Source organism: Rhododendron vialii, chromosome 3a, assembly GCF_030253575.1.
Source record: "Rhododendron vialii isolate Sample 1 chromosome 3a, ASM3025357v1".
Classification (NCBI taxonomy): domain Eukaryota; kingdom Viridiplantae; phylum Streptophyta; class Magnoliopsida; order Ericales; family Ericaceae; genus Rhododendron; species Rhododendron vialii.
Window position 1 is genome coordinate 31,299,764 of NC_080559.1, and position 13,055 is coordinate 31,312,818.

Consider the following 13,055-nt stretch of genomic DNA (forward strand, 5'->3'; position numbering starts at 1 on the left):
TTAAATGTGATTTTTATTACAAGAGAATGAGATATCTCGTAGAGAAAAAAATAATTTCTTAAAAAATAAGAATATCAGCAGACTTTATTGGTTAATCGGTGGGTTAAAGAGGGTGTTACCATGAATAATTGAATATTAATAAATTTTTTCTAAAATTGGTTGGCCAAAGTATAATATTGCTCAATTCTCTGCTTTTAAAAAGTGGATCTTTATCTAAGGCCCCATTTCCAAACCTCAAATAAGTAGTTATTTTTTAATAAAATAATTTCAAATTAAAAATTGATAGACTTATTGAAATGTAAAAATATGTAATATGGATCTTATTTAAAAAATCTTATTGAGATCTTTAATACGATGCAAAAAAATTAAAATTTTTTTTTCATTTACATTATTTTTTTAATTTAAAAATATAAAATAAGTACTTATTTTTTTAAAAAGTGTTCTAAAACGGGCTCTAAGACGCATAATTCTTCAGCAAAAGCTGCAGAACTCTTCGCTCCGAGGAATTTCTTGTTTGGAATGTTTTCAGAAGTTGCTTTTCACGTTTGTGTATCCGCTCACACACTCAGATTATGTGACTATAATATCGATTTCATGAAAATAAGAGACCTCACTGTTTATTTATTTGAACCTGACTTCTCAGCCGCTTGAGTGTGGACTGTAAGAAGTAATTCGTGTGTAATCTCGATCACGCAACAGTAGTTCTAACGGTTCAAATTAGTTAGAAGCTCTTTCCGGAAAGAGTTTTTTTGCGCTTGGGAGAACCACATATCTAATTCCATCCCTTCATTCGGGCCGATGAAACAATATCAATCGGGATATTATCGTTTACAAACAAGAAAGCTCTTATTCTTCATTTAACTTCTTCTAACAATATTTGCTTTGGTTATTCATCTCTTTCTATCACGATGTTTATCACACACGAAAATAACCATCGCTACAATAACAAGAACATAAAAAACACGATCACGCAGCTACGTTGCGCGTGGCTGAACACTAGTTGAACCGTACAACTCAAGCTCAACTCAGCTCAACAAAAACTTTTTGAAACTTGTTTAATTTCCAAACTAAGTTATTTGGAATTGGTTCATGATCGACTTATAATTCATATCGACTCGGCTCTGTTACAGAACTACCAAAAATTGACCTAGACTCATGCCATAGGATGGACTTAGTGGGCATTTTTTGTATCGAGGAATATCATTGGCAGACTCAACCAAATAGCTGGTCCTCCACAAAACTCAACCAAGTAAGTAAAATTCTTAACAGGAATTGAAATTCACCCAATTTTACACATTGAATAGGCGCCAATTGTATTACAGGGGGCATCCAAAGAATAGGCAAAAACCCCTGTTACCAATTAACCCCAAAAGGCAGGGCCTGAGGGCCATATCCTAATATACATTTGAAGAAATCGACAAATCAATGTGCCAAACAAGGCCACAAGTACTCAGCCAAATTTCAAAACTTCAACAGTTGTAAATCGCCTGTCCACATCTGCAATCATCAAGGCCTCAAATAAGCCTGTGAGAGAAAGCAAAGTGTGAGTTAAATTGGAAAGAAGCTGCCAATCAACCAATTCCTTGATGTTTAAAAGGACAAAGTCTAAGGATTAGTAGCTTAAACCTAGTTAACTAGAACGACGAGGGGCCCACTGAAGAATATCCGGTGGCCTTTAACTCCTTGAGAGTGTTAGCTAACCAGTCCAAGCCCTCGTAAAGGCCATCTCCTTTGAGAGCACAAGTCCCTTGTATATGCCATTTTCTGTTCTTAAGATCATAAAGCCCCAACCCTTGACACACTTCCATCGGTGTCATTGCTCCTTTCTGAATAAAGACGGGAACATATTTAAATATTTGACCGTGCCAATGCACAACATTGATAAGCAGTTAGCACAAATGAAAATATGTTTCCACAAGTTGATCATACAGGCAGTTGGTTGTGCATCATTTCAAAAGAACGTGGGAAACATATTCATCTCCAGGTTTATTAGAGAAGCTATGATACCTATCAACTAGGTCCTAAAACGAATGAAACAACTAGTAGGTGTCTCTAGAGGTAATCACTAACCAAGGTTGTTGACTGAGTTTAAGAATCATATGAAGATAAATGGAATTTCATATAAGGCTGACAAAATCAGTCGATGAAATCCACATACAAACAACTAAGCAAAATCACACTATATTCTGAACCAGAGATATATAAAAGATAGGAATGCGTTTTTCTTCTAAGCAGCAAGCATGGGCACTATGCGAATATTGGCTTCCGCCAAAAGGGCTTTTCTCCGATTCGACTAATGGATATAAACTCCAGTAACTTGGAAATAGTAAAAATGTAAAGTTTGAATAGAGAATCCCATATCTATCTTGCCAGTGGCACAGTGTGAGCAGTCGATCCAGTGGACCGAAGGAATGGGTGAATCAGTTTATAAAGGATACATATTGTACTACAAAACAAAATTATTCATTGGAGGTGATTTCTCAAAGGGCCAATATATGCTAATGCATCCCAATAAAAATTTAATGTAGTGTCTAATTCACCTGCTATAAAAACAGGGCATACCAGAGATTACGACAATTTACGAAGGAAATGGGATTTAGTCCCCCCGTCAGCTTGGGGATAGATTCCAGACTCTAATGTAGTTATTTCTGAGAAGAGCAACGAGATACTCCTAACACCTAAGCTTCAGTTTTCGACAAAAAAACATGTTTGTGTGTGTCAGTGTGTGTACCACTCCTTGATAACAATTATGAGGGAGAGAAATCATTTATGAACAGACTGCCAGATTTAAATAGCAATATTCTTCCTAATAGATTCCGTTTTGTGCAGGTAGTGTTACGGAATCTCAGAGTTCAAATCCATATCTAACACATGAACTTGTTTTGCAACCCCATTAAACAGGTCTAAATATGTGTGCTTCATAGAAGTCAAAAGACAGCAAGGAAACTACTTGTGTTGCATAACATACCATGTCCTGTTTGTTTGCAAACACCAAGATGACGCTGTTAAGCATAAATGGATCTTTTATAATGGCCTGAAAGAAAAATAAGTCGAATGAGCAAAATTGGTATAAGGGGGCCACTATTTTAGTGGTATTCCGTGAGCAGCCACTTTGTGCATATTGCCAAAGGTTAGGTCTGTCTCCAATCCTCCCCCACCTATACCTCCAATGATTGGGGACTAAATGGGTTCTACTGTTGTTGTTTGTTGTTAGTAACAACGCTCACAACAGGGTCCTTAATCAGAAAACACTTAGAATATACAACCTGAAACTCTTGTTTTGCTTTGCCAATTCTGTCTCGATCCAAAGAGTCAACAACATAAATCTGAAAATAGAGAAGATGAAAGACGTGAAGATGAATCGGAGAATATAGGAGTGGATAAATCAAAAGTCAAAACCTAAAAATTATATGTACCTAACACGGGGCTACATTCGATTTTCTTGTTCCTTATTTATTTATGCAACTATAGTGGTATAACACCTTGCCATTGAAGGGCATAAAACCACTTAAAAAGCACAAACCGTTCATGAAGATGGGAAACCATAAGCAATACAGAAATGAAAATGACAACTAGAACCAATATCAGCTACATATTACTTGCAGAAAATCCTTACAAGTCCATCGGTGTTATTGAAGTAATGCCTCCATAGTGGCCTTAATTTCTCTTGTCCTCCTACATCCCACACTGTGAATTCAACATTCTTATACTGCACTTTTTCCACATTGAAACCTACACAAGATGAGAAAAATCAAATCAAGTACATTTACTATGCTTCAATGTTGGTAATATACCAAGTTACGATTCTGACCATCAAGCTTATTCTAAATGCACAGATAAGAAAACACACAGTTGACAATACAAGTCGTACAATTTTAACGAAAGTGCATTTGAGCAGAGCAGTGCATCTAAGGCTCAAACTGATAGTGATGGTCTTGTTAACATTAATAAACAACCAGGTATGGCTGGATGCAGAACACCAGTGTTCTAAAAGTCAGCTGCTTAGGCCGACTAGTCCCCGACTTGGCTAGGCTGCCGACTAGTTGGCACCTATGTGCTAGGCGCACCTTTTCTGCCCAACTAGCGCCTAGCGATTTTTAGAACATTGGAAGACACCAATGTCGACCACCCCCCTTCCATATGTTTTTTTAGCTGTGCTCGTGTGAACTAATAGGAATGAGAATTCTAACTAAAAATGGGAAAATACCAGCATCACCAAATTAGCAATGGGCTCAACCCTATTGCCAAATCAGAATATATACGTTAAGCCAATTTTTAGGAACTGTACTCTGCCTGGGGTGAAGCAAAAAATTCTGTAGCAATCAGCAGCCTGATATCGAAGGACCAAAAAGTAAATATATAACTACACTCCCAAGGACATACGTATTGGAAAGTCCAAGTATACACCAAAAGCAATACAGTTTGACACATGCGAATGCTTAATCCCGTTATCTTCCTTTCATGAACGATAGCTACGCATATACCCATCTGCATTATTTATACCCCAGCAATATGTAACAAGGTGGACTTAGAAATCTGGTGCAATCATCAAATTTGTAGACTTTCTACTCATAAGACATTGATAGAAAAATAACTCAAACCCGTTCATATATGGTGAAGGACATTTTATGGTCCTCCAAAAATACACCTATACTTCCATTCTTTCTTTCTTTCACTCAATAATCTAAATACTACCTACCTCGACCAAAAATAAATAAATCCCGACCACCATACATCCAAGAGAAAGATAAGAAACACAACAGCAAGCAGTTGATGAGACACCCAGAAGGCCCAGACACCAAAGAAATAATCCACTGGAATTAACACAACAAAGTGACCTACACAGAAACCCAAACCAGCAACAAAATGAAAATGAACTCTTAAAATCAGTGATATACCAATTGTAGGAACTGTTGATAAAACTTCTCCAATATGTAGCTTGTACAGGATGGTTGTTTTACCAGCAGCATCAAGGCCAAGCATCACAACCTAAAACAGTTAAATTATGAATCACATGATCATAAAATCCTCAAAACTAGCAGGACAAACATGTAGATCAATCTCAGATCACCTTAAACTCAAGACAAATCGAAGAATGATAGTCCTATTTATGAAAATATAGAGGAACCACTGAAGGCAAGCGAAGGAAGGTGGAGACAGACAAGCCGCGAAAAATTGAAAGATAAACTCTCTCTCTCTCTCTCCTCCTTTTAGTATGGTGCCTTTTGTTTTCAGAGATGCATCCTCGAATTTCAAATATCCTACCTCCTTCCATCTGTTGCAATGATTCGACACTGGAAGCACACCTTGAGGTTTCCCCCAAAAAGAAAGTAGATTAGACAACTACTTTCAACACATAATAATAAGCCTCGGAGTCTGTAAGCCCAACCCACTATCATAGGAAAACTGTTAATCTATGAAGCACCGACACCTCTAGGGGTTGACGTTTCGTAGTGTCCGGACACGGGGACATGCGGGGACACGTATGGCGTGTCCCATAATTTAATATAAATTTTTGAGGGGGGCACAGCTGGGGACCCCACCGATGGGGACAGGCGGGGGTCAAAGTGTAATTTTAAAAAAAAGGGTTCTGCTAGATACCACCTAGTGGGCATTCAAAAAAGACAAAAATAAGGCCCTTTTTTCCATCTCCTCAAGTCAAATCATCCGTCAAAAAGTTTCTCTTTCGTCTCAGTTTCCCCAACAGTCAGTGTTGTGTAGCTCTCTACTTTCCTGCTGGCCATATTACCCTTCCTTGGCCATATTATTACCCACTGTTTATGTTTCTCTCTCTTCATTAAGGATGTGTTTGATTCATGGACTTGACTATTGGTGGCGAAATACTTGGGCGAATTTGTTTTAAGAGTTAAATAGTAATTTATTTTTGTCTTTATTTAAAAAAAATCGCATTTGTTAATTTTGCGTCAAACATTTGTTACTTATTGATTCGTCTTAATGAGATAAATCAGAAAAATATAAAATTTTGATTGAAACTCATAATTTTTTTTAAAAAGACAAAAATAGGTTAAAAAAATTGCTTTTTGATTTATTTTTGTCTTCATTTAAAAAATTATAAGTTAAGATCTCATTTTTTTACTTTTTCGATTCCTCTCGACGAGATAAATCAATAAGTCACAAAAGTTTAATGCAAAACAAACAAATGCAAAAAAAAATTGAATAAAGACAAAAAAATAAGTCACTTGACTTTTTAATGCAAACCTATTATAAGAATACCGAAAATGTACAACAAGGCTCATTTTTGGATCTCACACAAATAATTCGAATTGTTCATTAATTTGAAAATATTTTTTTGAGTGATCTTGCAAAAAATTAACTCAATTGTATATGTATAAATGGTTGATCTAATCTTTGAGTTTCATTCAAAATTTTGGAACCTAAATGCTGAATGAAAACTTAAATTGGTGTGTGCTGTGGCCAATGAGGCCTTAAGAGGGATTAAGTGGCATTCCGCTAAGCAATTTTTACGTTTTTTGGACTTTTCTTATTTTGTCCTTATTATTATTTTTTTTTTGCGTTTGTTAGATTTGTGCTTCACTTTTTTGGTTTTTCGATTCGTCTCGTCAAAATGAATTATTAAAGTAAAAAATTATGACATTCATCCAATTTTTTTTGAAAATATTCAAGATAAAGTGCCAAAAAACTGGCTTTATCTTGATTTTTTTTAAAAAAAATTGGTAAAAGTTATAATTTTTTACTTTTCCGATTCTTCTTGACGGGACGAATTATAAAACTCAAAAAGTGAGGTACAAAACTAACATATGTAAAGAACAATTGAATAAGTAAAAAAAAAAAAATTTAAAGCGGAACTTGATTCTAATTATTTCGATGAAGGAATTGATGAGATGCAGTCTAAAATGATTTAGAGGCTAATTTCGTAATTTACTTCTCGCATTTATCATTTCACTAGAAGTTGAGTGCGTACAAATTTACAGGAACTGAGCCAAGTCAGAATGTGAGCCTACACGCGCGCGTGTCCCCCACTCCTGACAACCTACCAGTGTTCTAAAAATCGCGTTTAATCGCCGATTAATGGGCGATTAATAGGTTTTATGGCCTCTCCGATCAGATTAATGCTTGGGCATTTGAATTAGGCGGTCTGGAGATTAATCGGGATTTGGCGGCGATTAATCGCCCATTAATCGGCGATTAATTGGTTAATCGGCAATTAAACGGTGATTAATCGGTTAATCGATTAAACGGCGATTTTGAGTGTGAGTCCGATAGAGATGAAGTTATGGATGGATATGGAGAAGAAGAGGAGTATTTGACTAATAATTTCGTACTTGGTTTCATTTGGTTTGAACGTTACACTTTGTAATTGACTGGTAATTTCGTACTTGGTTTCATTTGATTTGAACTATGAACATTGAACTTCTCATTATGGATTGACTAGTTATTTGGTAGTACCTAGTTTCTATGTCTCTATATTTGAATTGTAGAGAACTGTTAACATTTAGAAGTGTTAACATTGAGTATCCAATAGCCAAAGAGAACTAGGAAATTTTTTGGGAGAGAAGATATATCACAGCAACTAGGAAATCTGTGATTATTAATGGTAGGGAGGTTGCAGAGTATTTAAAAAAAAAAAAACCCGACTAATTGCTAAAAGGCGATTAATGGCCGATTAATAGGTCTCGAAGCTTGAAGGTGGTCGGCCGCCCGCCTAGCGCCGAGCGCTTTTTAGAACATTGCAACCTACAGGGTTGTCTCTAGCATTTGCCATTTTTCAATAGGGTTGTATTGAACTTATGGATGTCTTGTTTTGTTTAAATGGTATTGGAATTTTCGTTTTGTCCACATTTTGCCATTTAAATTTGGAAAAAAATTGAAACAAAATATAAATAAATAAATAAATATACACGTGGCGTGTCCCCTGCCGTGTCCATGTCTCCATTTTTTTAGAATTCCCGTGTCCGTGTCAGTGTCCGTGCATCATAGCTGTTAATGAATGGCATATCTAAATAGACCAATATGCTACATTGGGATAAAGCTGGTTTCACAGATTAGTTAAGCTCAGATCACTCTCATTCTAAAGCACAATTCCTATCTACCTTGACGAACGCAGTGGCATCTAGATAATCAATGGACCGTGTAATTAAACGGTCATGCAAACCACGCACTTACAAATTTGTAACTGCAAGGGCAGTCATTTCATACTGTGGTCTAAAATCCCATGAAAGTTTCTGTGGTTTAGATACCCCTAAATTAGGATAGAAGAGTTTCGTTTCATCTAATATGTGGGAAGTACAATCGGCGTATTATAAATTGAACTGTATTTCACCATATGATTTGAAGTCATTGTGCTGCAACATAACCTAGAAATCACAAACCACCTTTCCTTTTACTGATGTCAACTAATCTCTCCAATGTTCGATTGTACTCTATGTTGGACATTTTTGTGCATGCTATTTCAATCTAAGTGGTCTTATTATAGGTCCATGCTACAAATTATGAATCACTACTCTTCTTTTTCTTCCAAATTCAAGAATACGACCCTTACAATCGGTTGGTCTGTGCGACTCTTTAATTACCTTTTATATTACCCTGCTTTTTGAAGCATAAAAATTCAATTACGAACAGTTTACAAGCATATAGCAGACCACACTATTTGAGGCTCAAGTTGGGGGGTCATTAGCAAGTGAAGTAAAGTGCACCTGAAATAAACATTGTGATCCGGAGGTAAAGTCTCCAATACGGATCATGAGAGGAACTTAAAAAGTTTCCAAAATATCAGCAATTTCCTTATCATTACCAAATCGAGCCTTATGTCCCAATCACTTGGGGTCGGCTATATGAATCTTTTTCTTCCATTGAGCTCTGTCAAGGGTCATTTAGTCACACAAACTCATATCTTTGCGCACAACAGCATCTGATGTCAATTTAGGTCTACCCCTCCCCGTAGCATTGCTACCCAAAACTATCCTATCCGCTCTCTTAACTACTGCATCTCCTGGTCTACGGTAGACATGCCCAAACCACCTTAGCCTATTTTCCCTCAACTTCTCCTCTATGGGTGTTATACCTACCATCTCACGAACCGTTTCATTTCTAATACTGTCTCGTCTAATCTTACCACACATCCACCTCAACATTCTCATTTCCGCTACACTCATCTTGCTCACCTGTTGTTTCTTAATAGGCCAGCATTTTGTCCCGTAAAGCATCGGTGGTCTCATGACAGTTCCATAGAATTTTCTATTCAATTTTGTAGGTACTCTCTTGTCACATAGTACACCAGTAGCGCTGCTCCATTTGAGCCACCCCACTTGGATCCTATAGGTCACATCATCGGCAATCTCTCCATCTCTACTAATAATTGAGCCTAAATGCCTAAAATAATCACTCTTTGGTATCTTTTGGTCTTGGATCATCACTCTTTCTTCATGCGCACTGTTGGTACCACTAAACTTGCACACCATATACTCAGTTTTACTACTACTTATCCGAAAACCCTTTGACTCTAATGCTTCCCTCCAAATTTCTAGTTTCATATTAACACCTCTAGCGGTTTCATCTATGAGGACAATGTCATCTGCAAACATCACACACCATGGGATATCCTCCTAAAATTGTTAAGTCAATTCATCCATAACTAAGGCAAAGAGATACGGACTCAAGGCTGACCCTTGATGCAATCCTACAGTGATTGAAAATTCACTCGTTTCCCCTACTGGTGATCTAATGGTGGTGACGGCACCTTCATACATGTCTCTAATCACCTCGATATACCCTTTGGTCACTCTCTTTCTCTCCAGAACCCATCATATGATGTCTCTAGGCATCCTATCATAAGCATTTTCTAAGTCTATGAAGACCATATGGAGATCCTTCTTCTTTGCTCTATATTTTTCTACCAATCTCCTTAATAGGTAGATAGCTTCCATGGTTGATCTTCTAGGCATGAACCCAAATGTTTCTCTGATACCGTAGTCATCATCCTAAAACGATGCTCAATAACTCTTTCCCATAACTTCATCGTATAACTCATCAATTTAATACCTCTATAGTTGTTGTAGTTTTGAATATCCCCTTTGTTCTTATATATAGGTACTAGGGTGCTCCTTCTCCATTCGTCGGGCATCTTCCTAGTCATAATAATATTGTTAAACAACTTCGTCAACCAAGTCACCACCACCAGGTCACCTAGACTTTTCCACACTTCAATAGGGATACCATTCAAACAATTTCCTTTATCATTCAAACTAATATTTCGCAGAAAGAGCTACACAACATGTGTTGACTTCAAATCCCCAAACTCGAATCATGCTATTGACTTCGAGTTCGTAACCGTACGTTCAAAGCTCATTCAATGATCGGTTTGCTACATGAACAAACCAAGCTCAATTATTCTTTTGAAGCTCGTTAAGCTGTCAAACCAAGCTCGAACAAACTATCACTCGGCTCATGATACATATAAATAATTCAACCTTCTCGACTTCGGTTCCGTCTTCAGCTCGATTAAGATTCGTTCGTGATCCGCCCGTCTCGTAAACAAGCTAAGCTAGGACATGTTCTGAAGCTCGATAAGTTCGCAATCCAAGCTTGAATAGTACAACTAATTGCTCGGCTCGTCGGGCTCGTTAATCACCCCTAGACCGCATTACGCCACCCCCCAACAGGAATAAATTCAACCAAAAAGGAACCAAGTCCAAAACAGAAAGTAATTAAGAAAACCTCAACAACGGGATACATAAATTGCGGAGAGAGAGAGAGTACCCTCATCTCGGAATTGCCGAAGAAGGAATCGAAGAGCTTGCGAAAGGCTTGTCCCATGACGGATTCACCGATCGGCGATTGCTTAATCTGTCTCTCTCCAACACAGATCAGATTTGGGGTGGAGAGAAAGCGTCAACGCGTCGAACCTTTGTTGTTGACGACGCGGGAGGAGAGGGAAAAACTTCCTTCGATCGGAATATTCGGAACTCGTGTAAAGAGTGTACGTCTCTATGGAAATCCGAGCCAAACTTCAATAGTAGAATTCTACGATCGATGAGAAAAAAGAGAAAACTTCCTTTTATTCTCTCTCCCTCTCTCTCTCTTCCCGAATTTCTTTTTTCTTTTTTTCTTTTTCTGAAAGTTGTGAGTTTGTTAGTTGTTGGTATACCGAGAGAATCAGTGAATAAGTTGTTAATTCGGATCGTCCAAAACACTTTTAAATGGTTGAGATTGAGTGCAGCCGATCCATCCATTATGTTTTTCGACGGCTTGAATTTGGAGAGAGAAAAAAGAGAAAGAAAGTGTTGAGGTGAGAGAAGATAGAAGGTTTTAATTCGAGCCGTCCAAAAGTGTATTAGACGGTTCGAATGTACCGAGCGGGTACCACGTAGCACCGAAAAATTTCTCAGGGAAGGGACCAGAATCTTCCCTATTTTTTTCAACAAATTAGATATTCGCATCAGCACAGAAGTATCTCGATTAAATTTGGGATCTAATTCACTGTCCACTCTACGGAGTCCAATTAAAATCGAAGCAAAACGTCATACGGACTGAGTTCAAAGGAGTTTGTAGCACCCGGAAGGTTTAGACAAAGCTACCTCAGGAGTGAGCAAGTCTCTAAGTTTAGGTCTCTCCTTAATGGATTGGAAAGTCCAATCGGGTCCGATTTTGGTATATTTTGGATGATCCGAATCGATTTATAGCTTGGTATTTTTGTATGAGCTCGGTAAGCTCAAAAAAAAAAATTAAGTTGATCAAATGTCGCTAGAATTCCGAAACGCATTTAACTTTTAAAAAAAACGTGTTTAATGAGTTATGATTCACTATTGTCATCTCTTTTTTTGCCACAATGAAGTCAGTCTAAGCTCATATTAAATGATTCCCAGTCATTCTAATTTTCTGCGCAGTTGATGCTAATTGGAAAGAAATTCGTTAAAAATAATTAAAAATTCGGAAAATAATTTCCTGCCACCATGGAAACAAAATCTGAACCCTAACCCAATTTTAATGCAAGTGGAATTAATGTATTATATGGATATAATACTTTTTCAACCAAAAAAATATTTCAATCTGCAATTCCTTTTGGCAAATTGTAAGAAGAAATTCAAGAATGGGTCCATTAATAATAATAAATAAATAAATAAAGCATTAGAAGGCTTCAAGCGCTAGCTATTAGTAATAAAGAAGTACTAATTCATATACTTTAGATAAGTAGGCATAATATGATGGCGAGGCACCATGTTTTACATTAGTACTATTTGTCTAAAACCACTCATACATTTTCTTCCAGGACTTTTTATCATTGCTGAAATAGAAACCATCGGCTCTTGCAACCCAATAGCAATCGCACGGATAATGAGCACAAAGAATGGGCGCCATACGCATACTTAACACCGGAAACCTGCTGGTTTTAGTGCCCCAGTTAAACTTACACAAGAACTCATAGTCATCAAAAAATTTGTCAGAGTATCCCCAGCTGAATTCCTGACCATCGTTGAGTGTGCGCTTTTGAAAATCAGTACCGTCAAATGTGCAATTAACCCGTAAATTGGTAGGATTGTCTGGCACACCGCTAATGATATGCACCATAGTCCCGAATGAAGTTTTTTTTTGATCGGCAATCTCGCTTGAAGTTGCACAAACAAGGTGAAATAGCACGACGACTAGGGGAATTAGGAAGACCCGACTCATTGTATGCAACTCTTGGATGCCAAACCAGTTGGTTTATATTGCTTTTATAGTTGCTGCCATGGCATATTTACACACATGAGATTTCATCAGAGATTTTGGCAATCTTTTACGATTAGCATGGAATACGATATACATGCACATAAAACGTAAGCAGACTTTTGCAATCAGGTGGATCATGACAATCTACCTTCTTTGAAAATTGTACAACAAATGCGAAAATGCTCTCTTTCTTTTTAACTACACTTGCGATATACGTCCTGTTCTTTTGAACTTAACTTATTTTTTCTCCCATTTTGAAACTTAAATGAAAATCAATTAAGTTCATCCATTCTTCTAAATTTAAACTTAATTGCCTAACACACACAATTACAATATTCCCCCTCCATTTTTAAATGAAAACAAGTTAC

The 13,055-nt window shown here is 37.1% G+C and overlaps 2 protein-coding genes across 2 annotated transcripts; both read right to left on the reverse strand.

Annotated features, from left to right (window-relative positions):
• Positions 1-1,250: 1,250 nt before the first annotated feature.
• Positions 1,251-11,093, reverse strand: LOC131319941 (ADP-ribosylation factor-like). Its single transcript, XM_058350407.1, has 7 exons — positions 10,738-11,093; positions 4,899-4,989; positions 3,617-3,732; positions 3,267-3,326; positions 2,969-3,034; positions 1,627-1,826; positions 1,251-1,524 (listed from the first exon to the last, which is right to left on the reverse strand). Exons 1-6 carry the CDS (start codon positions 10,792-10,794, stop codon positions 1,635-1,637), a joined length of 582 nt encoding a protein of 193 aa, XP_058206390.1. The 5' UTR covers positions 10,795-11,093; the 3' UTR covers positions 1,251-1,524; positions 1,627-1,634.
• Positions 11,094-12,219: 1,126 nt separating this feature from the next.
• On the reverse strand, positions 12,220-12,648 carry LOC131321343 (S-protein homolog 29-like). The gene has a single exon (XM_058352332.1). The coding sequence runs from the start codon at positions 12,646-12,648 to the stop codon at positions 12,220-12,222; it is 429 nt and encodes a 142-aa protein (XP_058208315.1).
• Positions 12,649-13,055: the final 407 nt, after the last annotated feature.

Bases quoted from the DNA above. Each gene is read 5' to 3' on its own strand.
- LOC131319941 (XM_058350407.1), bottom strand. From the start codon at position 10,794: ATGGGACAAGCCTTTCGCAAGCTCTTCGATTCCTTCTTCGGCAATTCC. The intron at 4,990-10,737 runs GTACTCTCTCTC...TAACTGTTTTAG, and splicing joins TCGGCAATTCCGAGATGAGG to GTTGTGATGCTTGGCCTTGA. The intron at 3,327-3,616 runs GTAAGGATTTTC...CTCTATTTTCAG, and splicing joins TCAATAACACCGATGGACTT to ATTTATGTTGTTGACTCTTT.
- LOC131321343 (XM_058352332.1), bottom strand. From the start codon at position 12,648: ATGAGTCGGGTCTTCCTAATTCCCCTAGTCGTCGTGCTATTTCACCTT.